The sequence below is a fragment of the Ovis aries genome, chromosome X (assembly GCF_016772045.2).
Source record: "Ovis aries strain OAR_USU_Benz2616 breed Rambouillet chromosome X, ARS-UI_Ramb_v3.0, whole genome shotgun sequence".
NCBI lineage: Eukaryota > Metazoa > Chordata > Mammalia > Artiodactyla > Bovidae > Ovis > Ovis aries.
Window position 1 is genome coordinate 103952012 of NC_056080.1, and position 24802 is coordinate 103976813.

At 39.4% G+C, this 24802-nt stretch overlaps 1 protein-coding gene across 16 annotated transcripts in view; it reads left to right on the forward strand.

The window, feature by feature from the left end:
• ENOX2 (ecto-NOX disulfide-thiol exchanger 2) overlaps nucleotides 1–24802 on the forward strand; it is a 295896-nt gene that overhangs the window by 93294 nt on the left and 177800 nt on the right. For 6 of the 16 annotated variants that reach the window (XM_012107452.4, XM_060407628.1, XM_042241610.1 and 3 more), the window contains one exon: nucleotides 18254–18397. The exons of 6 other annotated variants lie outside the window; for them this stretch is intronic. Coding sequence is in view for 3 of the 10 variants with exons in the window: in XM_042241610.1 (XP_042097544.1) it covers nucleotides 18254–18397 (144 nt within the window). In the remaining 7 variants the exon portion in view is untranslated. Of the gene's footprint in view, nucleotides 1–5259; nucleotides 5340–18253; nucleotides 18398–24802 lie in introns of all 16 variants that reach the window. 4 more of the 16 variants (XM_042241615.2, XM_042241616.2, XM_042241614.2 and 1 more) reach the window with 2 other exon arrangements.

Genomic DNA, 24802 nt, shown 5'->3' on the forward strand with positions numbered 1-24802 from the left:
ACCTTGAGAACATTCAACTTAATGGTCATTACATGAAAGACTCCCTAAAGTTACCATTAAGTAAAATGTATTTAACATGGCAGTTGAGCAGATTATAAGGTACAAATTTTGACTCCATTTAGATGATACTACTCTTTTGAAGACTTCTCTTATGTTTGCCAGTCCACATGGCATGTACCATGCATTGCTCTGATTTGCAATGACCAAAATAGTGTTGTTTCACTGACAGGCCCTCATGACATTTGACAAGTACCAAAGTTGTTAGAAGCTTTTCTTCAATATAATTGTCACTCCCACTACACTGCAAAATGACCATTTCAATTTGGAGGATTATTATCCCTACTAAAAATAAATCAATTCACTATCCTCTAAAATGTAACTGTGTTTAAGAGCAATAGGCAAGCCACAGGCATTCTCTGTGTGTTGGATGAGGTTATGTGTTACCAAATGCTCAAATCAGGTTGTTACTGAGGTACAATTCTGTATCCAAGAGGGAAGATAACTATTAAGAATGAGCTCTAAAAAAAGACATTTTTTAGATGTATTAAAATAGGAAACATAAGCTGATTAGGCAAAGTTCCAAAGATTCATTAGTTTATTAAAGTAGATTGAAAGGAATGTTTGACAGATTTAAATAAATTAACCTTTAATGAGTACCCAGGGGCCAAGGAAAGAGAATGACAGAGGATTAGAGTATTTTGCCTGATTGTTGCATAATGCACACGGATTCATTTTGTTCTCAATGCTCATTGCTGTATAACAATACTAATAAATAAAAAGATTAAATTTAAAATATCTCTAGATTGTAATTGTTGCCTGCTCTTATGTATATACAAATACCATACTTTGGATTTAATAGCAGTCCTATAACTTTGGCAGAGGGATACAAGTAGTTTTGTCAGCACAGCATTACATTTTGAAATGTCTCATATGTGAACAAAGCTTTGGCCAATTAGAGTAATTTATTCCTAACATGTTAGACATGCTTTTAGTATTTCAGCATTTAACTTTTATTCTGAGTTTCACAATACTTGTGCTCTAAATGACATTATTTGATAGCCAGTTACTTGAGAAATATATTGGTATTTAAACATCTTATTAAAAAAAAACTTGTCTATACTTACAAGTTCTTGTCTATAATTAGCAAAATTCTTAAGGAGATTTTTTTTTTGGGGGGGAGCAGTGATGGAAATGCTTGTTTTTTTTTCAGGGTGCCTTAACTGTACTACTATTAAATCATTTACTTAACATGCGAAATAAGTTGTGAGTAGGTGGTACCAGGAAGGCATTCATCAAGGTCTTCATCCTCTCTTGTTTTCTACCCCATTACTGAGTTTTATATCAGGTGTCTATTTATGTTTTCCATATATACATCTCTTATTGTTGTATCTTAAATGCAGAGCTCAGAGACCATATAGCACAGCACTCATCTTACACATGAGGAAACTTTGACCACGAATTACTTGCCCAAGGTTCTCCAGCTAAGTTAATGGAAGAGCAGAGACCAGAGCTTGTGTCTTTGTTCCCTGTTCTTCCACTATACTTAACTGCTTCCTTTGCATTTTTTACAGTTTACCAGACCCTTCCTAACATTCACTGAGGAATCACTGAGGTGACAGGTAATATGAGCAAATGACACTGCAGCCTGATTTTATTAAGTGTAGTTGTAGTTTAGACACAGTGCTTCCCAACATCCTTCATGACATTGTACATGCAGTGGAGTAAATGAATGATCTACTTGAGGGCATGGATGACTGGCCTGGGCTCTGAAGGGTTGTGAGATTGGGAACCAACCTCTAAAGCAGTGTGCAATCTTTTTCCGGAGATAAGAAAACAGACATAATATTTCTGAAGCATTTTAGCTGCTATCTCCTATACCAAGGAAAAGAACATAATCCTGTGGTAATATTTTACCTGAATTTTTTCCAAGACTTCAGGTTTTGGTATGAGTTTCTTTTGGTTGCTAGAAACCTTTCTAATCTTATTTTTCCATCTTTTTCATAGAAGCATCATAAACCAGACAAGTTTATGTCTAACCTATTTATAGTACACAACCAATACAGTGTCCTTTATATTGTAGGTAATGAATAAATGAACTTATTCTCTGTTATTTGGTTTTAACTTAAAAACACACACACACACACACACACACACAACACTTTGGGTAGTGTATACTCATTTGCTTCCTTTAGAGCAGTTCTTTTCAGTCCTGGCTGCACCTGTTAGAATCACCTGGTGGCCCTACCCTAAACAATTAAATGAGAACTCTGGGGGTTGGGCACAGGCATTGGTAACCAATACAGTATTGTAAAGTAAAATAAAGTAAAAATAAAAATTTTTAAAAAAAGTTCCCCAGGTAATTTTAATATGTGTCCAGCAATGAGACACTGTCTTAAAGTCTCACTCTCTTCTGGAGATACTCCTAACAAGTCTGTATGGTTTGTGACTGAGTTGAGACAGGAAGTAGCTGGTGAAAAACAAGAGAATACAGGAACTGCTTTTGGCACCATTCACTTTATAGAAAACCGGATGTGGGCCACATGTGTATCCAAAAAGACAGTTGCCTTTTAGAAGCCCAAAGGAAGGATCCTTAAATAGAATCGGTTTACTGTACTATGGCTTTATGGTCACGCTTTGCATGTGCCCAGAAAGCTAGGCTCCTTGGTCAAGTATCTGGGGCCTTAGTTCATTGCTAGTCCATTTTTTCTTTCCACCGTCAACTTAGAAACGTGCCAAATTTCCAGGAAATTCACCTTGTTAATTTACCAAGGCTGTAAATGTACCAATCCAAATCTGTCTCCAGATGATGTATTTCCCCCAAGCCTTGAACAGGAGGGGCTCCAAAAATAACAAAACGACAACAATGGAAGATGGAGATGGATCCGATTAGGGAGGGAGTGAAAGTTGGAATGACCTTTGACTTTTGAGACCAGTCCGAGATTCCAGTGACATCGGTTGGAATAAGAGGCTTCTTAAGTCTTTTCCAATCCTGGATTCTTTTTAAACACAATTTTGGAAAGTTACTGTGCTTTCACACTCGGACTTCACCTGGTATAACAGCTTCTTCTATTGTTTAATCTGAACAATTGCGCTTATGTGTGTTGCCTCTGTGGTGCCTAGAACCATTAGGTATTAAGAATCTGCTCAGTGTTTAAGGCCTATCTTCCACAACAGAACGTGACTTAACAGTGCTATTTTGTTGCAGAGAAATTCTTAAGTTGAAAATGTTCACAGAACTGAATTTGGCTATGGCATTCTCTTCAATCCATCACTTCACAATCTCCTAGAAGCCCTGATTTGCTCTGTCAATTGTTTGTCTCAAAGCATCTTCCTGAAATGAATTTACTTTAAAGTTAAAGACAATTAGAGTGCTTCTTTTCCAGGAGACAATTACAATACTATATTCTTTGGCAGGGAGAAAAACAATGTAGCATTAATTTTTTCAAGCTTTCTTTGAGTATTGTTAAAAGGAGAATTGTCAGCTTAATCCAACATATGATAATAACCAAAAGACAACTGCTATTAAAATACAAGGTTTTCTCATAAGACCATTTTGAAGAGTTGTTGGGGAGAGGAGAATAAGGAGAAGTATACAGGAAAAAGGGAAGGAATCTGTTAAGTATTTCTGACCTTCAAAGACACTTTCATCAGTAAATGTTGCAGACAAAATAAACTAAGTCTGAGACCTATTAATAAAATGTTATTCTCCCTCCATAGCCCAATACTATGTTATCCTGCCTCTTAGACTATTATGCTTTTTTTTTTTCCAGGATGAATTGATACCTTTTGACAGGCTTTGCTAAGAATACATAGTAAAGGTCAAGTGTAAGCCTTTTGATGGTGTTTCCTGGAAGCCTTTATGCCATGGCAAATAGAGATTGGAAGCAGTTTTCTTTTTCACTGTAGCTTTGTGGATATGTTTCCAATGGATTGTGCTTTTTCTCGTGCTGAACTCCCAAACCTTGCAGGATTTTTAGGACTGAAACTTAATTTTAAAATGGATCATCCTTGGACTCCTCTCTTCCCTTCAACTTCCAGACTCAATCAAACACCAAATCCAGATAATTTCATTTCATGAATATCTCTGACATCCATTTCTTTCTATTCACTACTGCTATCTGAGGTTATACTACTGTCTTCTCTCCATTGTATCACTTTAGTATTCTAATTGGTCTCTCTGTCTTGAGTGCCTTCTCACCTCCAGTGTGTCCTTCATTCTGCCATAAGCATGAACTTTCTAAAGGCAAGTATCAGATATTGACAACCTCTCACCCAGAACACCTACAAACCTATAAACATCAAGAATGGAACCTGAGATCTTAAAATAAATAATCTAATTTTTTTTTTCTGAAAAAGCCTCTGTCTACTTCTGTGGAGAGAGCTTTTGGGGATTAGGAAACATTTCACTGAAGAAGTCACACTTGAGCAGGGTTTTGACTACCACCACCACCAAAGACTTAAATAGACATTTCTCCAAAGAAGGTATACAAATGGCCAACAAGTATATGAAAAGGTGCTCAGCATCACTAATCGTTAGGGTAATGCAAATTAAAACTATGAGATATTATTTTATACCTATGAGGATGGATATTATAAAAAACAAAGAGAAGTGTTAGCAAGGATGTGGAATGATCAGAACCCTTGTACTCTGTTGCAGCTGCTAGGAAAATGTATGGTGGTTCCTCAAAAAATTAGAACTACCATATGATCCAGCAATCCCACTTGTGAGTATTTATCTGAACAAATTGAAATCGGTATGCTGAAAAGATATTAGCACTCCAACATTGTGAAGCATTATTTGCAATAGCCAAGATATGGAAACAACCTAAACATCCAACAAATGAATGAAAAAGAAAGCATGGTATATACATATAATAGAATATTATTATTCAACTTAAAAAAAATCCTGCAATATGCAAGAATATGGATAAAGCTTGAAGATGTTATGCTAAATGAAATAAACTAGCCACAGAAGGTCACATATTGCATGATTCCACCTGTATGAGTTATCTAAAATAGTCAAACTCATAGAACCAGAGAGTATAATGGTAGCTGCCATAGCTGAGTGGCAGCGGAAATGGAAAATTGCTAATCAACAGTCAAAAAGTTTGAACTATGCAAGATGAATAAATTCTAGAGATCATGCCTATAATTAACAATACCATATTGTACACTTAAAATTTTGTTAAGAAGGTAGAGCTCGCGTTAAGTGTTACTACCACAATAAAATAAAGTGTTGTTTGTTTTTTTTTTTTAAAGCAGTACAGAGGCAGAAAAAGGAATAGCATGTTTGAGGAATCTGAGAAGTTTTGTATGAATGAATTAAAGCATACTTGGGGGTAAGTGGCAAGAGATGAAGCTGATGCAGTAATTTGGCCCAAATTTTCTGTGTATTTATTTGCCCTCCTTTCTGGTTGCAATTTTTTTTTTTTTTTTTTTTTTAGGAACAAAACTGTGTCTTTTCAAGTCCTGAAACCCTAGGGCCTAGGATACTGCCAAGCACACAAAATTCTTTGAATGCATTGGATGAATAAGGAGAGAGGCTGTCTGTCAACATTGTTAGATTGATTCTTTCATTCCAACATGTATTGAATACATCAGTTGGACTCTAGAATGGAGCAAAATTAAGATCTTACTTATTCTTTTATACAACAACACGAAGACTTGTTTCAAACACAGATTAGTTCTTTTTCGCAAGCTTTTCCTTTACAGTCACGTTGTTTTCTCAGGGAGATTCTACCTTTCTCCTTAGCTGTTGTTGTTTAGTCACTAAGTCATGCCTGACTCTTTTGCAACCCTGTGCACTATAGCCCGCCAGGCTCCTCTGTCCATGGAATTCTCCAAGAATACTGGAGTGAATTGCCATTTCCTTCTCCAGGGGATCTTCCCGACCCAGGGATTGAACCTGCATCTCCTGCATTGCAGGCTGATTCTTTACCACTGAGCCATCTGGGAAACCCTTTTCTCCTCAGTAGTAGGTCTGATTTCAGCCCAGGGATCTCTCTAAAGCAGTTAACCACTTGTCAACACCCTATACCGATGCTCCTGAGGTGAAGTTGTTATAGAGGAGGTATGGATCCATAAAGATGTGTTAACATATTACAGGAAGCTCTGTTTCCTCCCATATGTTTAATTTCACAGCCAACAACAGGGTTGTTTCTCATACATTCTTGAAAAACTGGTTCAAATGAGGATCAAATATTAGGAATACAGAAAGCACAACTCCAGAACATTAATGATACAGTATAGCAAAATTAATGGTGTAGGGGAAAGGAGAGGTGTTAATATTTTTTGAATGTGTAAATGAAGGTTTACTGTATTTATGTAGTTCTATATTTAGGGAAGCTAAATCACAAACTCATCATTGGTTAATTAGAAGGTAATTAAAATTGTAGCACAGTGATTGGATAAATAGTTAATGAAGGCTAGATGAATGAATAAAGGAAATCTGGTGAAATTAGTGTGTACATTTGGGGAAAGGCAAAGATACAAATGTTATTCATACAGTGCATCAGTCTTAACAGATAACCAATATCCTTCTAGTATTAATTGATAAAATTAATTCTCCAAAGACTAAAGGAGTTTTCGCTCTCATTCTCCCCTTGAAAGTATCCTACACAGAAATGCAGACTTATCTGACTGCTACTTCAATTTTCACTCATTTACAGCATGTGAAATTGTTTTGTGGAACTTTGTTTACAACTTATTTTACTGGCGTCTTAAGAATCTATTAGAGTAAATTGGTGCATGTGCTAACCGTTCCTACAGAACAAGCTGGCTCAGCCTAGGCTCCTGATCAGATCCAGCTGACTAGCTAGTTTTCAAAACCAGCGGAGTGGTTTCTGCAAAGAGAACTGTGCTTGCTTTTGATAATTACCTCAGCTTTATAAAATCAATCAGCCTGAAGGGAAGACCTCATTACAGATCTGACAAGATAGACTCCAATTTCAATACCAGAACAACTCTCTGCCCTCAGGCCTGAAATCCACAATTATTTATTTTATTTAGAAAGAGACACCCATAATATAGCACCTCTGGGCACGCTCTCAGGCAAGTATTAAACAGATAACCTAATGGTCAGTATGTTAGCAACCTGCCCTTTTCCCGTCACTCAAGAAGAAAATTGGTCAACAGGAATTGCAGCATGGCCTAGAGCCAGCTCAAAGCAGACACTGATGAATCACCACCTTTCTAATCCTCCACTCCCAAAGATGGAGAGAGAAGGGTAGTTGCAAGTTCCCAGGGCTAAACTAGAGAAAAATAAGACTTTTCTCTTCTCGGTTTCTCTGAAGACTGCCAGACTTTATCCTAAGGAAAATGATAGATCGCCTGTCTACCATCTGTCACTTTGAACTGTTCTATCAAATCAACATTTTTTGAACTTTGTTTTCATTGAGGAATGTGATTTTGCTGTGTTTCCCAAGCCTTAAATTGAACAGGGGAAAAAGAGTCCTGAAGCTTTCTTCTCCTTGAAGTTAGAAATATGTATTTTGCTTTCCTGCTCACAGAATTCAAACATCTTAACAGATTTAGTTCAGACTTTTCACAAATAATTCACCTTTACCAGGCCTGGGAGATGTCAGCCTCACAGGAAAAGCACAAAGCATTGGAAAATATGGATTTAGAGAGAAATGGACCTTCTCTATTCCAGCTCTGGTGTCACTGTTAGCAGTGTTCTAATAATATACCCACCACTTGAAAGTGAGCACTGATTAAAGCTTTGGGAGGAGGCATTTCAGCTGTAAGGGGGAAAATATGGTTCTTTCATGATGGAAAGTTCAAGGTGGTGGCAAATATGGTCTCCTTTCCTAAAAATAGGATAAGCACAGAGCAATCACTGACTGTACTGTGTTGTACTTGGTCACTCAGTCATGTCTGACTCTTTTCAACCCTAGCAGCCTGCCAGGCTCCCTCTGTCCATGGGGACTCTCCAGGCAATACTGGAGTGGGTTGCCATGCCCTCCTCCAGAGGATCTTCCCAACCCAGGGACCCAACCCAGGTCTCCCACATTGCAGGCAGATTCTTTACCAACTGAGCCACCAGGGAAGCCCAAGAACACTGGAATGGGTAGCCTACCCCTTTTCCAGGGGATCTTCCCTATCCAGGAATCAAACCTGGGTCTCCTGCATTGCAGGCAGATTCTTTACCAGCTGAGCTACTACTCCCAGCATTATGTATTAGTGTTTTTACCTTGATGGCTGTATATTATTTGAAAAAGAGGTATATAACATGAATGCAAAGCTAATATCTTCTAAGCCATAAATAGGATATAGTGTGATGGCCTAAGCAGCCACACTATTCAAATTTTGGGGCAAATGCCTGTAAATCCCCAATTGAGTCAGAAGAAGGGAGCTCACACTTATTTAGTGTCTGATATGTGATAGATCTTAGACATACATCCTTTCCTTTAATTTTCCTCACTTCCCTCTAAGAGGAGTCATTATCATCCCCATTCTCTAGTATAGAAATGATCTCAGAGAAATCAAGTGACTTGTTTTATACCCCTTTAAGTGGCACAGCTAGTATGTAGAAAATATGGATTTGAATCCAGGTCTGACTCTAGAGCAGCATGTAAGATTTTCAGTGATGATGGAGATACTTTATACTGTACTGTGCAATACAGAAGCCACTAGCCACATGTGGCTATTGAGCACTTTAAATGTGGCTAGTGCAACTGAGGAACTGAGCTTTTTATTTTAATTCACTTAAACTTCTATTTCAACGGTTATATCTGTTTAATGGTTCTTGTGTTAGATGGTACATCTCTAGGGATTGCCTTGACTGCAGTTTGTAAAGCAGGAATCTGTAACCTGTTTTCCATAGAAATATTAAGAGAAGATCCGTATATGGGGTTTCTATTATAGTGTTTTCTTATAAAGAGGTCTTAGTCGGTAGAAGGACTGTTTTGCTTCTTGGAAAGGGAAAGTGAAGTTATGCAGAGTTGTATTCAGGAGTAAAGTGTATGATAGATAGTCTATCACCACTCCCCAAAGAGTCATCAAGGATCCTAGGATAGAGGGGATATGCTGCTGCTGCTGCTGCTAAGTCGCTTCAGTCGTGTCCAGCTCTGTGCGACCCCAGAGACGGCAGCCCACCAGGCTCCCCTGTCCCTGGGATTCTCCAGGGAAGAACACTGGAGTGGGTTGCCATTTCCTTCTTCTATGCATGAAAGTGAAAAGTGAACGTGAAGTCGCTCAGTCATGTCCAACTCTTCGCAACCCCATGGACTGCAGCCCACCAGGCTCCTTGTCCATGGAATTTTCCAGGCAAGAGTACTGGACTGGGTAGAGGGGATATGAGGAATGCTGAATTAACTCCCCAAACCATATTTCTTTCTCCTTTCATAGCAGCCCTAGCAGCCAGTTGCTTGGCATCTAGGGTAGGCAACACAACTATTGTACCCAAAACTGTAGCTGAGTTCAGTTCTGTACATATTTCTGGAGTCTGTATAATATTGTACAAGGTACCATGCCAGGCATTTTGAATAAGGAGGATTTTAAAATATGACTGGGGCATAAAGCCTGTCCTCACAGAGTTTACAACTTAGTGGTGATGTGCTAAGGCAGGAGGGAAAGGAGACTAAGACAAATACTCAGAGAACTATAACACAAGTCATGCATAGAAAGAGTGCAGATTAAGACCTGAGGAAGGTCAGAATGGTGTTTATTAGTAATACTGCTTATTAGCTGTGTCACCTTGGGAAATTAAAGTTCTGTAAGTTTACCTTTCTTTGTTGTAAATGGGAATAATAACTAGAAAATAGAAGCGTGGGATAAAGAATATAAGGCAGGACACATTCTTTTTTTAATTTCAATTTATTTGAATTGGAGGCTAATTACTTTATAATATCGTGGTGGTTTTTGCCACACATTGACATGAATCAGCCACAGGTGTACATGTGTCCCCCCATCCCGAACCCCCCTCCCACCTTCCTCCCACCCCACCTCTCTGGGTTGTCCCAGAGCACCGGCTTTGAGTGCCCTGCTTCATGCATCGAACTTGCACTGATCATCTGTTTCACATATGGTAATATACATGATTCAATGCTATTCTCTCAAATCATCCCACCCTCGCCTTCTCCCACAGAGTCCAAAAGTCTGTTCTTTATATCCGTGTCTCTTTTGCTGTCTTGCATATAGGGTTGTCATTACCATCTTTCTAAATTTCATATACGTGCGTTAATATACAGTATTGGTGTTTCTCTTTCTGACTTACTTCACTCTGTATAATAGGCTCAAGTTTCATCGACCTCATTAGAACTGCTTCAAATGTGTTCTTTTTTAAATAGCTGAGTAATATTCCATTGCGTATATGTTCCACAACTTCCTTATCCATTTGTCTGCTGATGGACATCAAGGTTGCTTCCATGTCCTAGCTGTTGCACATTCTTCACAGTCAATGAATGGTGGTTTCCCTGGTGGCTCTGCCCCATTGCTGTGTATGTATTGGGTTGGGTGGAAGTGGATGGGAGAAGGCATCATGAAGGAAATAGCATCTGAGATAAACCTGAAAGGAAGGATAGTCTTTTGAAGGTTAGGAATCAGGAGGTAGGTGGAGAAGCACTGTGAGCCAAAACTGTGGAAGTAGGAAAGAACTGGAATGATTCAGTGAATGCTGCTGCTGCTGCTAAGTTGCTTCAGTCGTGTCTGACTCTGTGCGACCCCATAGACGGCAGCCCACCAGGCTCCCCTGTCCCTGGGATTCTCCAGGCAAGAACACTGGAGTGGGTTGCCATTTCCTTCTCCAATGCATGAAAGTGAAAAGTGAAAGTGAAGTCGCTTAGTCATGTCCGACTCTTAGTGACCCCATGGACTGCAGCCCACCAGGCTCCTCATCCATGGGATTTTCCAGGCAAGAGTACTGGAGTGGGGTGCCATTGCCTTCTCCATCAGTGAATGCTACGTAGTCCCATTTTGCTAGAGTGTCAGCCTTTTCTACCTAAACTGTGATACCCCACACTAGCAGGATCAGCATCACCTGGGAACTTGTTAGAAAAGCAGAACACAACCCAGACTTATTGAATCAAAATCTGCATTGTAACAAGATCCCTGGGGAACATGTGTGACCATTAGAGTTCAGGAAGTGTTGAATAGAGAACAAGCTGGGGCATCATAGGAGACAAGGCTCAGAGTGGCAGGGCCTTATTTATTAGGAAGGACTTGACCAAGGAGTTTGGGGAGTCATTAAAACATGCTTGGAGGATCACTGTCCTTAAAAATCCACCTGTCATCTGCATCACACCTTGAAAAAGGTGACTTAAGCATCATTTTGGCTCTGACAGTGCTTATGCTCACCACCATGCACGCAGGCTCCTTAGCAGAAGAGGACTTTGGCCATTTTCTTTCTCCTTGCTTCTCCATTCCCTTCACTTTCCCATTCATCTTTTACAGCTACCCTTGCTTCAGCTAAACCAGTTATACAGAATATTGAACTCTCAAACTTGACAAAGTAGGTTTCATTTGTTTGACATCAGCTAAGACCTGGAGCTGAGAAATGTTCATTTGTTTTGGCTGCTAACCCCTGTGGCTGGAGTGTGATATTGCAGTCCAAATCTTTTTAGAAATTGTAAATATTCCCTCAGAAGTAGCAGGTGGAATTGCTGGGTAGCAAGAGTTTAAAATGTGGAGTCTGAGGTTTTTAGGCCACAACTAAGGAAGGAGGAGAGGCTCCTAGGGATGGATAAATCCTACAAAAGCACCTGCCAGCATCTCAAAGGCCTGGCTATTATTCTACCCCCTTACTTCAAGAATTTTAAATTAAAAAGTAATTTGGAGACCCTCTTTCCCCTTTTACCATGGAGTCCCATATCTGATTTAAAACTGAAGTCAACTGGAAAACAGGACTCAGGTTACATAGATTTGTTTTATGCACAAATTAGCTATAATGCTCCTTTTGCCAAAAACTGATATTCTGTTTTTTCAACATTGATGTCTGTCTGGAGATTGCCTCCTTGAATTGAATTTACTAGATTTCTCAAGACCTGACCATTTTCTTTTAAAGAGAACTAGTCCAGAGTAGAATTGTATTTCATTTTGCTAAGGTTGAACCACCTTAAGTGTGTGGGCTGCAGCTGCAAATGGGAAGTGGCAGGGACCCACAGGGTCACATTTTGGTGCTGTAACCTGGGGCAATCATTAAAAGTGTTAGATTGCTTCAAGAAGGTTAGTCCTAATTTGACCTGATAGTAGAAAGCTCTGTAAAGTAAATTGTGGCAGTGACTATTACAGCAGCTGGGCACAAAGAGATCATTGATCTTCTTTGAGGAGAATCATGGAAATTCTTCAGTGCTTTCCACAAAGCCCAGAAATCATTTGCATCTGTATTGCAGACATCATTGCATGTGAACTCCTTGACCTGCAGACTGGACAATTCACTGGGAACCACACTTCATTCCAAGATGTTTCATCCCCTGGTTCCATTGGATAATAAATGTCATTCTACAAGGACCCCCTCCCCACCCTTCCACAATATGTGTACTTTCTAAAGTGGCCTCATATGTGTTATGAAGTCAGAGAATCTATATTTTGACATGACATGAAGTAACAGCTGGTCAACTGTCTAAACCTGTCAACCTGGTTTTAGATGAGATTACATTACCACATGGACTTGTTTAATTGTGAACTTAAGATAAAATAGCAGAAATCTATAACACTGGTGTTTATTATCTATTTTCCTTTATCAATCCATGCTTCCTTTTAGACAAACTGTATATTTTGTAGACTTAGGCGATGAGGAGACAAGATGGGAGGAGAAATGAATGAGCAAGGATCAAAGTTTTACTAACGTTATCCTCAGGAATGAAAGGTCAAATGCTATGAGAAATTTATAAGACTTTAGAACATTTTTTGTTCTGTTAATTGTTGGTGACTCCCTCATTTGTTTTTCTTTCAGTGATTATCAGTAGAGTCCATAAAAAGTTAGACATGTCATACGCTCATTTTAGGGTCATTAAGCAAGTTAACAATTGAACAAAATGTATCACTAGTGATAAAGAACCTGCCTGCAATTCAGGAGACATAAGAGATGCGGGTTCAATTCCTGGATTGGGAAGATCCCCTGGAGAAGGGCACGGCAACCCACTCCAGTATTCTTGCCTGGAGAATCCTCATGTACAGAGGAGCCTGGCAGACTATGGTCCATAGGGTCGCAAAGAGTCGGACACAGCTGAAGTGACTCAGCACACATGCACACTCGTATCCTACTTCACACACAGTTTGGGAGAGATGAAAAGAACCCTCCAAACAGAATAAGTGATAGCTTTTAAAAAGGTAAGGAAAGCAAGCTGAATTCCTCAGAGCATAGCAAGGAATGGCCCCCAGGCTAAGAAGTACTCCCTGGATTTAGGCCTGTCAGGATGTCTATAGATAAGATTCCTGCTTTGCATAGAAGAATGAACTAGATAGCCCTGAAAGTTTCTTCCTAGGAAATCTGGTTCAGTGGTTAGAACTCTGTGCTTTCGCTGCTGTGGGCTGCATGGTGCAGAAAAAGAAAGTTTCTTCCTTATCTGATATTTTCCTAATATCTTCCTTATCTAATAGTTCCATCACGTCTAGAAGAAAAATGGTAGAAATAGTTTCCATAAGAGATTTAAAGATAAATTCTGTAGTTTGGGTGAGAATTAAAATAACATAATTGCTAATACTTTATGTTGAAGCCATAACTGAAATTTCTACAATAAGAATTCTTAAAAATTAAGTGGTGGTGATTTTCCTTCTAGAATTTAGATAGTTTTAACGGGGCTATTTTATTTAAAATAGCACTCTCAAAGTGGATTGGGCTTTCCTGGTGGCTCAGATGGTAAAGACTCCACCTGCAATGCAGGAGACTCTGGGTCGGGAAGATCCCCTGGAAAAGAGAATGGCTGGCTACCCACTCCAGTATTCTTGTCTGAAGAATCCCATGGATGGAGAAGCCTGGCAGGCTACAGTCCATGGTGTTGCAAAGGGTCGGACACAACTGAGTGACTAACACACATACTCAAAGTAGATCACATATACATGACACAGAAAAGATCCTAAAAGTTCCTATTGACTTACTGATTTATAGGTTGATTTAATGCCACTTAAAGGAGGAATGAAACAGTACAATAAGAGTAGCTAAGAAGCGCTAGTGTCATAGGAATTTGCTATGTCTATAGCTCTTGTTCTTGAACTACAAATCTTTGGAGACTGTATTGGATTTTGGATAAGGTAAAATGTGGATTTGTATTCAATGGATGAGCCTTCTGGGTGGGATGTCTCTCCTTGATATGAGATCTTTTTCTATAAGTAACAAGGCTGAGATGGTGTGCTACATTATCAGAATTTTCATATATTTGAATCATTTATGAGGTGGATACACAGAAAGTACTAGAAATCTCAGTCTTATTCAGTGCCAAACAAAAATCTGTACATTAGTACAGGGAACAAAATACTTAAGTCCTTAAAGTTATCATCTGGGAGTAAATAAAAGGGAAGAACAGTTACACTCAAATGTCTACAACTAAATACATTTAATTCATCAGATTTTGTTCTTGGACTCCTTCAGTTTTTAGAAAACAGTACAAACAGCAATAAAAGGTTCAATGATGAAAGTAAGGTATATCCTTGGAGGGCAAATTTAGACCAATCTCCTCACATTCTATGTCAAAAATTCAAGACGTTATAAATGGAAATTAGCAGTTAATATTTATTGAGCATCTGCTATATGCCAGAGGTGATGCAGAATGTTCCACATACATGATGTCACATAATCTTATTTTTAACAGTCCCATGAGTTAGTGTTATTAGCCTCCTTTTACAGCTCATAGTTCTGAAGCTCTGTAAGATCCTCAGTCATCTACTTAATAAGGCAGAAAAATGGACTAATATATTATTCTATGAAATTATCAAATGCAAAAGAAAAACTTCTTCTGATTAACCATTATTAATAAGAACCTCCTAATCCCATGCATTCCTTTCAATCAAGATTTTCAGTTCAGTTCAGTTCACTTGCTCAGTCGTGTCCGACTCTTTGAGACCCCATGAATCGCAGCACGCCAGGCCTCCCTGTCCATCACCAACTCCCGGAGTTCACTCAGACTCGCATCCATCAAGTCAGTGATGCCATCCAGCCATCTCATCCTCGGTCTTCCCCTTCTCCTCCTACCCCCAATCCCTCCCAGCATCAAAGTCTTTTCCAATGAATCAACTCTTCGCATGAGGTGGCCAAAGTACTGGAGTTCAGCTTTAGCATCATTCCTTCCAAAGAAATCCCAGGGTTGATCTCCTTCAGAATGGACTGGTTGGATCTCCTTGCAGTCCAAGGGACTCTCAAGAGTCTTCTCCAACACCACAGTTCAAAAGCATCAAGGTTTTACCATCCTGTAATATAGTATTCAAATGATGGAGATGTATTTGAAATTTAATTATTTTAAGTAATATTGATATAATCAACATCAGAACTTTTAAACTGTGTCATTAATTCTTTATTTTAACTATATGAGTTCATAGAATGAGTCAGCTACCCCACCCTATTGAGAATTCATTCCTTCAACACTCACTATGTGCCAGGCATGGTGCTAAGCACCGAGATGCTAGAGATATGGCTATAGGAGAGAAAGAGAGACAGATCCTCCTTAGAAGAGCTACTTACAAACTTCAAACTTGCCGGGGAAAAGTTTGTTTTAATTTAACCTCTGAGCCACCAGGAAAGCCCTAGAATATATATATATATATATATATATGTTTGCTTATCTTTGCAACAGCCCTGTGAAGTGTTATCATTCCGCTTTTACACATTATGAAGGTAAGACTAAGGGCAATCACATAAATTGCCAGAAGCTACCCAGATAGGACTTCCCTGGTAGCTCAGCTGGTAAAGAATCTGCCTGCAATGCAGGAGACCCCGGTTCGATTCCTGGGTCAGGAAGATTCCCCCGGAGAAGAGATAGCCTACCCACTCTAGTATTTATGGGCTTCCTTGGAGGCTCAGACGGTAAAGAATCTGCCTGCAATGCAGGAGACCTGGGTTCAATCCCTGAATTGGGAAGGTCCCCTGGAGGAGAACATAGCAACCCAGTCCAGTATTCTGGAGAATCCCCATGGACAGATGAGTCTGATGGGCTACAGTCCATGTGGTTGCCGAGAGTCGGACACGACTGAGCAACTAAGCACAGCACACCCAGATAGTAAATGATAGAGCCAGGATTTGAACCCCAATCTCTCAGGCTTTGAAGCATATATTGTTTCCACTATAATATTCTATCTTCCATGGAACTTGTTTTGATCAGCCTGATATCGCAGAAAGAAATACCAAGAAAAGTCTCAGAATAGTACACTAATCATATTGGACTCTATGACTATTCAAGTGCAAGAAATACATTCATTTGTAAATTATATAAAAACTAATCTTCTTTGAAAATAGTCTTGGTCATGATCTGAATGTTTTCTAGTGTTAGTGTTGTTAGGTGCTCAGTTGTGTCCAACTCTTTGTGACCCCGTGGACTGTAACCCACCAGCCTCCTCTGTCCATGGCATTCTCCAGGCAACACTACTGGAGTGTGTTGCCACTTCTTTGTCCTGGTGATCTTCCCAAACCAGGAATTGAATCTGGGTCTCCTGCACTGTAGCTGGATTCTTTACAGTCTGAGCCAGATAGCAATTGGTGTTTGTTTCTTTAGTTCTGGTCATGGTAGGGATTTAATAGGACATGGATAGGATGCAGTGAATGGTTGAGTTAAGATCCAGAAGCAAGTTTTTATTTTTTTTGCTTAGTTACTCAGATGATGTAAAGGAAAATGTTTGACAAGTCCCGGAAGACATTTTAATGGAGGTGTTCCAAGTGGAATCTGATTGCAGAACAAATGGTATTTGTTCCATGGGCTGAAAACAGCATAGAGATACTTTTCATTAAAAACAAGAATGTGAAGCCATTTTGTTAGCACCTCAACATTCATTTTACTGAAATTTGGTTGACCTTTAGCTGACTGGATTCCAAATTTTCATTGACATTTTACAACATTTCCTTAAAAATTGTACAGCTGTGGGCTATAGAAAAATTGAGAGGTAAAGAGTGAGCCATAGCAAGCCAACTTGATTCCTCTTTTGATAGGATTAGAGGACCAGTAGATAAAAGACTTAGGAAAGATCACCTAACTTTGGATTTTTAACAAAGCTCTTGATTCCACATTTCATGAAGCTTTAATGGAAACACTTTAAATTCCAGGTGCTGCTGCCAGAGGAGTAAGAAACTATCTCTGTTCACCCCTGACTGAAACATATAAGACTTGGGAATAAAAAATGCCTTTTGCCACTTTATATTGTGCAGTAGCGAGTAGTAAAGTGACCATGCTCTGAGATCATTTGAAGAGAATGGGATTAATACTACCCAAACCTGGCTTGTAATTTCCCATCATACCAACTACTAAATAACTCCCTTGCAAGTTTTATATCTTTGTTTCCTTTTCTGGTTTGCTTATAGTCTTCTTTTTTGGAAATCCTTATATTATTGTTGGCAGTGACTTTAACACCAGGATAGGTGGGCTACAATCCAGGGGGTCGCATAGAGTCAGACACAACTGAGTGACTAAGCACACACACACAGTCTAATGTTATATCTGCATCAATTCAACAGTCCTTGCAATGAAAGAAAGGAAAAAAATGTCAAGAGATAATCTAAAAAATATGTGACCAAACTTTTCAAAGAAAGAGTAGGTCCATCCATAGCCATATTTAAAGAGGGTCCTAGCTCTTTAGGCTTCCCAGGTGGTGCTAGTGGTAAAGAACCTGCTTCCTAGTGCAGGAGATGTGAGACATGGGTTCAATCTCTAGGTCAGGAAGATCCCCTGGAGAAGGAAATGGCAATCCACTCCGGTATTCTTGCCTGGAGAATCCCATGGATAGAGGAGCCTGGAGGGGCTACAGTCCATAGGGTCACAAAGAGTTGGACATGACTGAAGCAACTTAGCACACAGCACTCTCTTTCAGGGAGGTGATAGCCATAATGTTATTTATGGTCATAAACGTTAATTTCCAAGAAATAGGAAGGATCTTACAAATGACAGAGCTGCAGCTCTTACAAAAGACAGAGTCTTATAACCCTATATTTTAATTCTGTGCTTATCAACAAGATCTGTAAAAATGGCAGAGGGCAACTAATTGGCTTTAAGGAATTCACCTGTTACTGCCAAGCTTTTAAGATAGACAGTTTCCCTCTAGTGGCTCATACAATAAAACCTAGAGACATCCCAGTCCTTAATGGAGTCTGGATTTTGGCTTTCTTTTTCTTCTTTAGGGTTGAACCAGCTGCCCTTTGACCCTGCCAACAACAACGAGCCCCTGCAGTTTGGTAGTGCCAGTGGCCCTCTGGTCACAGAAGGCCTCATTGAGAATGGAGGGGAGTCAAGCAAGAAAAGAAAGAGAACAAATGCTCCTTCAGGTAAGCTAGGCAATAATCCATGCTCTTAGGCCAGTGCCACTGAGTCAACACTGTCCCAGAGCCTTGTATGGTGGTGGGCACTGGTCTAGGTTTTGTAGGAGCTATAGAAATGAGAAAGAGGCCCCTGCCCTCAAGGAATTCGTGGTGGAATAGAGGGAGGAAAAAGCACATACTTAAATAATTCCAATCATAAACGAGAGTACTGCTGTGGTAAATGTGTAAAAGGGAAGCAAACCTGTGGGAGCACAAACAGGGGACGAGTTTCAATCAGCTTTGGGCATCATGGAACACTTCAAAGCAGACATGGCGTCTGTAGCTGGCCCTTGAATGGATAGGCTTAAGACAAGAAGAGGTGAATAAAAAACATTCGATTTATGCAGAAAGAATTACATGAGTGAATGATGTCACTGTACATTTTTCTTTGTATGTACAAGTAGTAGGAACCGTCACTTGTACTTCTCATGTGGATAACTGCCTATATTTGCATCTCCCCACCCCGCCCCTGTTCCCCCCAGCACACACCATGCCCGCATGTGTTCCATGCCCTCATAGCTCTCTTAGAACAGCTGATGAACAGATTGTTCGAAATCCTGTTAACAGCTAACTGAATTTTTAGCCTCCCCTGCAATTACCCCCATCGTTCATGCTCTGTTGGCCTAGTCGCATGTTGTATTTCTCTAAAACAAGTAGGGGGGTGGAAATGGGAGAACCAGATCTTCACTGATCACTTCAAAGATTAAGTGATTAAATATTAAAATATTAATATAAATATTAAAGTAAGGGAAAATATTTTTAAAATTTCATCTCTTTGTTACTTGGCTATTCATTTGAAAATAGTATCTGTAATCCATAGAGACTGATTTGAGATTTTAACATAGACCTAATAGACATGCACATGGGGTTTGGAGTTTTGTTTCGTTCTGTTTTTTACTGTTACTTTCACATTCACCTTATAAAATAGAGCATGTTTACAAACATACAACATCATACCTGACTCTTAGATCATAGGTCTTTCTGCTTATAAATCAAGATATTTGTTCAATACAAGTTTGGAAGACAAAAATACAGTAAATCATTAGCTATCCAGAGCCCTCAAGAAAAGTGTGATGTTTTTTGTTTTTTTTTGGAAAGGCATGGTATACAGCTAAGGAAATGGCTTGAGTTGTAATCCTAGCTCTCTCTGTCTGTGGCTGCTGGTGGATTTCTTAACCTCTCTGACTTTCAATTTCTTCAACTGTAATGTTAAAAATGGCACTAAAACCTCTTAAGATTATTAATAGAGTTGAGTGAAATTAGATAAATTGTTTAGCTTGGTATCTGCGCACACTTCCTCCCTTAATAAATCCCTTCATAAATGTTGCTATTTTGTTATTATATGATAATATTACAAACTTCATTGTTTTAAACATCAATACATTTCACATTTTTAGGTTAACATTGTGAATACAAATTGTGTCTGTGTAACATCTGTCTTTTTAAGTCATATATTCAACATAATCTAAACTTTGCTTGACCATTTAAATGCAAAATTCCAGTCATTAGTCATTGTACGGTGATGGACATGAGTTTGAGTAAGCTCTGGGAGTTGGTGATGGACAGGGAAGCCTGGCGTGCTACAGTCCATGGGGTTGCAAAGAGTCAGACATGACTGAGCGACTGAACTGAACTGAACTGTGCTGCAATACTCTATTATACTTTTTTGGGTTTACTAAGGAATATAAACCTTTTAACTTTAAGCTGTCCTAGACTGTAGTGGCTTTTTAGTTATTACAGCCACATCAGCCCCATTTTATCCACGTCCTGTCTCCTTTCTGCAGCCTGCACTCATCTCTAGTTCTCTGACTATCCCTTCTGTAACAGCCTCTTTTCTCCTTCTAATCAGTTACAAACTTAAAAAAAAAAACAAAAACACACCAAGCAAGATCTCCAGGTCAGTGTGTTAAATGAATATGTTAAGTAAGAGTTAAATCACCTGTGAGAGAACCTGCTATGGAGAGAGATACAAGATTTAGGGCATCAACTTTAAAACATCTATTTTGGCTGCTCTGATGCCTTTTTTGATCACTTCGTTTTTCCACTGTGTTCATGGTGAGTGATGTGCTGGTTTAGAATAATACCTCCGGAACACTGGTTAGCTCATGAGGGTGGAGAAAAGGGGCATGTATTAATCTGTATTGTGAACCGACTTTTAAAGAATCGCAGTTTTATTCCTAATGAGCATACTCAGTGAGAGCAAAGTAACTGTTGCAGATATAGGATTTTAGCAGTAGATTATGTTAACCTATAATTAGCAGAATCAATTTGCATTCAAATAATGAATATGGGTAAGCTCTTAAAAAACAGTATGTTCTTAAAAATAGGTGAACTAGGCCCCTGGCAGACTCTATTATCTCCCTTGTAATCTTTTTCACACTATTTCCTTAGTGAACCCTTTCTTTGTAAGTATAATAGTACAGTGGTAACTCCAGCCCAGGTTAAATTACCACAAATTCTAAATTAGTGTAGTCCAAATTAATGATATTTTACTATACAAAGAGTCTCGTAATTGTTCAGCTGGCAATCTTATGGTATTATAAATGAGCAGATTGTTTTATAAGGGTATTTTCTTCTATGCAGTTCTAGACAAAAGGAAGAGGGAATATATTTTGTGAGTAGGAACTTCTGCTTCTTTTATCACCATTGCCTGCATCCTAGCAAGAAGGAAAGCCAGGGGCTACCAGCCATTTCAGTTCTAAGCTGAGATACTTATGCAGCCATTACATTGCTCAACCCTGTGACCTCTTTGAATCAAAACTCTCTCTCTACCTCTCTATCACTACACATGATGGAGAGTCCCATGCTTGCAGCTCTGGTTCCTCACTGTGCATTCTGTTCTTCCTTTCCCACCCCTCATACCTCACCCTTTTCTACAAACTGCCTCTCCCTTTTTATACTAGAATTGATCTCTTAAAGGTCGCCAGCAACCTCCAAATTGTCACAGTCAGTGGCCCTTTGACAGGTCTCAGCTACCTTGACCTGTTTGCTTCATTTTATGCTGTTAACAACCTCACCTTGCTTGAATTCTTTCCACTTCTGCTTTCCTTAGCAATACGCTTTGCACATCCCTCTTCCTTTTCCAACTCTTTCAGGCATTCTTTCTCCTTTTCTTCCTGCCTCTGCTTTAAGTGAGTATACTATTATCCACGGGCTTCCCTTGTGGCTCAGATGGTAAAGAATCCGCCTGCAATGCAGGAGACCCAGGTTTGATCCCGGGGTGGAGAAGATACCACTCCAGTATTCTTGCTTGGAGAATCCCGTGAATAGAGGAGCCTGGCGGGCTACAGTCCATGGGGTTGCAAAGAGTCAGACACGACCGAGCAACTAAGTATGCTCGCACTATTATCCACATTTATAGGTAAAGAAATAAAGGATGAATAAACTTTCCTAAGAATGAGCATTTAGCAAGTGGTTTGACTAGACCTGCAACTCCAAAGCTTTTCCCTAACTACTTTCCCAGAAGTATTGTGTCTGTAGATGTTAGGAGTCTGGGTCTGTTACTAAAATGCATAGTAAGCATTGGTGGCACACTAGGGAAAGCTGTGTTTGTTGAGAGTAAGGTGAGCAGCACTTGGATTTGATCATCTCTAGGATCCCTTCAAAGGTGGAGATCCCATTGTCCCTTCTTTTCAGCTACTCCCCCAACAAGTTTTCTGTTTCCACCAAGATTGTCTGGTACCTTGCTCCAAATAGGCAATGGGCCTGCCTACTTCGGGACCTTGCTCATGCCATTTACTTTGCCTGGCATGCTTGTCCTCTTCTTTCACATGTCAAAATCATTTCCAAGGGACAGCACCTATTACAAGTCATACCTTCTCCAGGAAGCCTTCTGGAGCATCCTAGTTAGAATTATTCACTCATACCTCTGAAACTCCTTGGTCATTATATTCATATGAATCACCTGCCACTGATTATAGACCACCTTGAACTATTGGCTATTTGTTCATACTAATGTATCTTAACTTTTCAACTCAGTCATCAGCCCCTGATTGGAAGGGCCCCTGTGCCATATGTTTTTTGGCAGAGATACAGTCTTGCATACAATAGATGTTAAAGAAATGTTTGTTGACTGATCAAATATCTGGCAGAAGAATTACTTTCCCTTTGCCTTAATATTCTCTGTTATTCTCTTGTCACTCACAGGGCAGACCTGTGCACAAGCTAGGCACTCAGTATCTAATGCTGATTAAGTGACTGCCTCACTCGTCCCTAAAGATCAGACTCCAGACATTCATGAGATTATATCCCTAGAGCAACCACACATTGAATCTGTGTGCTTGTGAAACAGATACTGACCCTAATGGAATCTTTTCCTCTTAACTGGATGAAATTTCACGTGTGCCCAAGGGAAACTGACAGCTGGAATTTGGGTGTCCTGTCCCAACTCCTCTGTGAAGTAGATCCATAACCTGAATTATATATTAATGTGTATTTGGCCATAAACTCTTTCTATGTGGATCTGGCTGCTTTGCACTCTTAAGGTGACTTCAGAATTCTTCAGTGTGTTTGCTCTCAAATTTCACCTTTTCCCCATGGAAATGTTTCCTGGTGATGCTGCAGCTGCACAGATTTTCTAAGATTGTGGTGAGTCCGCTTATTCACATGGTTCTCTATGGCCAAAGAGTTAGAAACATTTTAAACCCTTGACAAATTGTAGTGCCAAGTTCCTATCCAGGAGATACTAGCTGTCTCCTGGTTTGAGATTCACCTGGATTTGTAGAAGCAGAAATACCAACCCTTTTCGCAAATACTTCCACTGAAGTGGAAGAATCTATGAGTCAGCAAGGCCAACCAGATGATGACTAAAATAAAATGCACTGTTTTAAGCATCAACATCACAGTACACTGGCATTCTAATAAGATGCCAGCTCATTGAAAGAGTGGGCAACTAACTTGGGGATAATTATGATACCAGAATGATCATCCAGATGTGGACATAGTCCTGCCTCTACTGCCTTCCCTCATAGTTCTGTATTGAAAGATAGGTTTGCGTTTAATTATGTGATGCCTAATACTGGCAAAAATAAGCAATTTTGCCAAAGTTCATGTGAATGATGAATAGCTCAGTATAAAAAGAAGGGCCTTCAACCATTTTCCATTTGCAATGACTGAACCCTAAGAGTACAAGTTTTCCAGGAAGACCCTTCAGTTTAATGATAATTTGCATCGATATTGTGATTCTTTCTCTTAATATATTTTCATATTCATTTCACTTTCCAGATGAGGTGCTAATAACCAGAGAGGAGACATGACTTTGACTGAGATGGAGCGGTATCACCAGGAATGTTAGGATATTCTAAGGACCTCCAGACAGTTTCTAAACTTGATCTTAGACTCCTAACTCAGTTCTCACGGTTTCCTTTAGAATTCCTAGAAGTTGGAATGAGACTTGACAATATAAAAGACAGTGAACAGTTCCAGCACTGCCAAGACTAAATTAACAAGGAGAGGTTCAGTCAGACATAAAGAGGAACTATGTTGGAATGAGTTATCAGAGGAAGTTGTTTAAGCCTGCTTGGAAAAGTAATACAAAAATGGGATCAACACTCATCTGCCTGAGAGTACTTTTGTTCCTTTCTTACCTAGAAGAGGGGCAATGAACCAGGAAACTTTTTAATGACACTTTCAGCCCTTTGATTTACCTCAGCCTCACAAGGCTAAGACTTTTATTTCATATGTACTTTGAAGTCCACAAATGAAAGCATTGATTGTTTTTAAAGAGAGAAAATGCCACCATTTTATATCTTGGTGTGTGGTATTTCTAGCATGTCAGCTGAATTATTATATTGCCAAAGGCAAGAAGAGCCTATTGTTCCTTGAGATGGAATTAAAATAAGAAAAAGAGTAGACTAATAGCCCTGCTCAATTTCTTTAGTCCTTTGGATGTTTTTATCTGGTTACAGTTTCAAAAAATAAAGCCGTATCTTGATAACTAGGGATCAAAAAGTAAGCTGTCTTCTTTCTCAGTTCTGATAGAAACTCAGTGTGAAATTTTTCATCTTCAAGGACTGTCCGGAGGAGGGGAGATTGAGCGTGGCACAGAAGACGCAAGATAGAAAAATGCAAACACACCTTTCTTAACTTGCTCCAACCATCTGAATAGCTTTGGAATGATTTTGTGACTTCTTTGTACCTCCTAAGTTCTCTCACAGACCTGAAGTATGAGTCAGCCTCATGTGCTGGTAATATAGACTCTAATGATATAGGTGTTGAGTCATAGTATTTCAGAGTTGAAGGCAATCTTGTCTAACTCCATCATTTTCACAAATGAAGAAACTGAAAGCCAGAGAAGGGACTTTTCTAAAGTCATGTGATTAATTATGAATAGTAGCAGAACCAGAACTGCTTTTTACCAGACCTTTATAATCA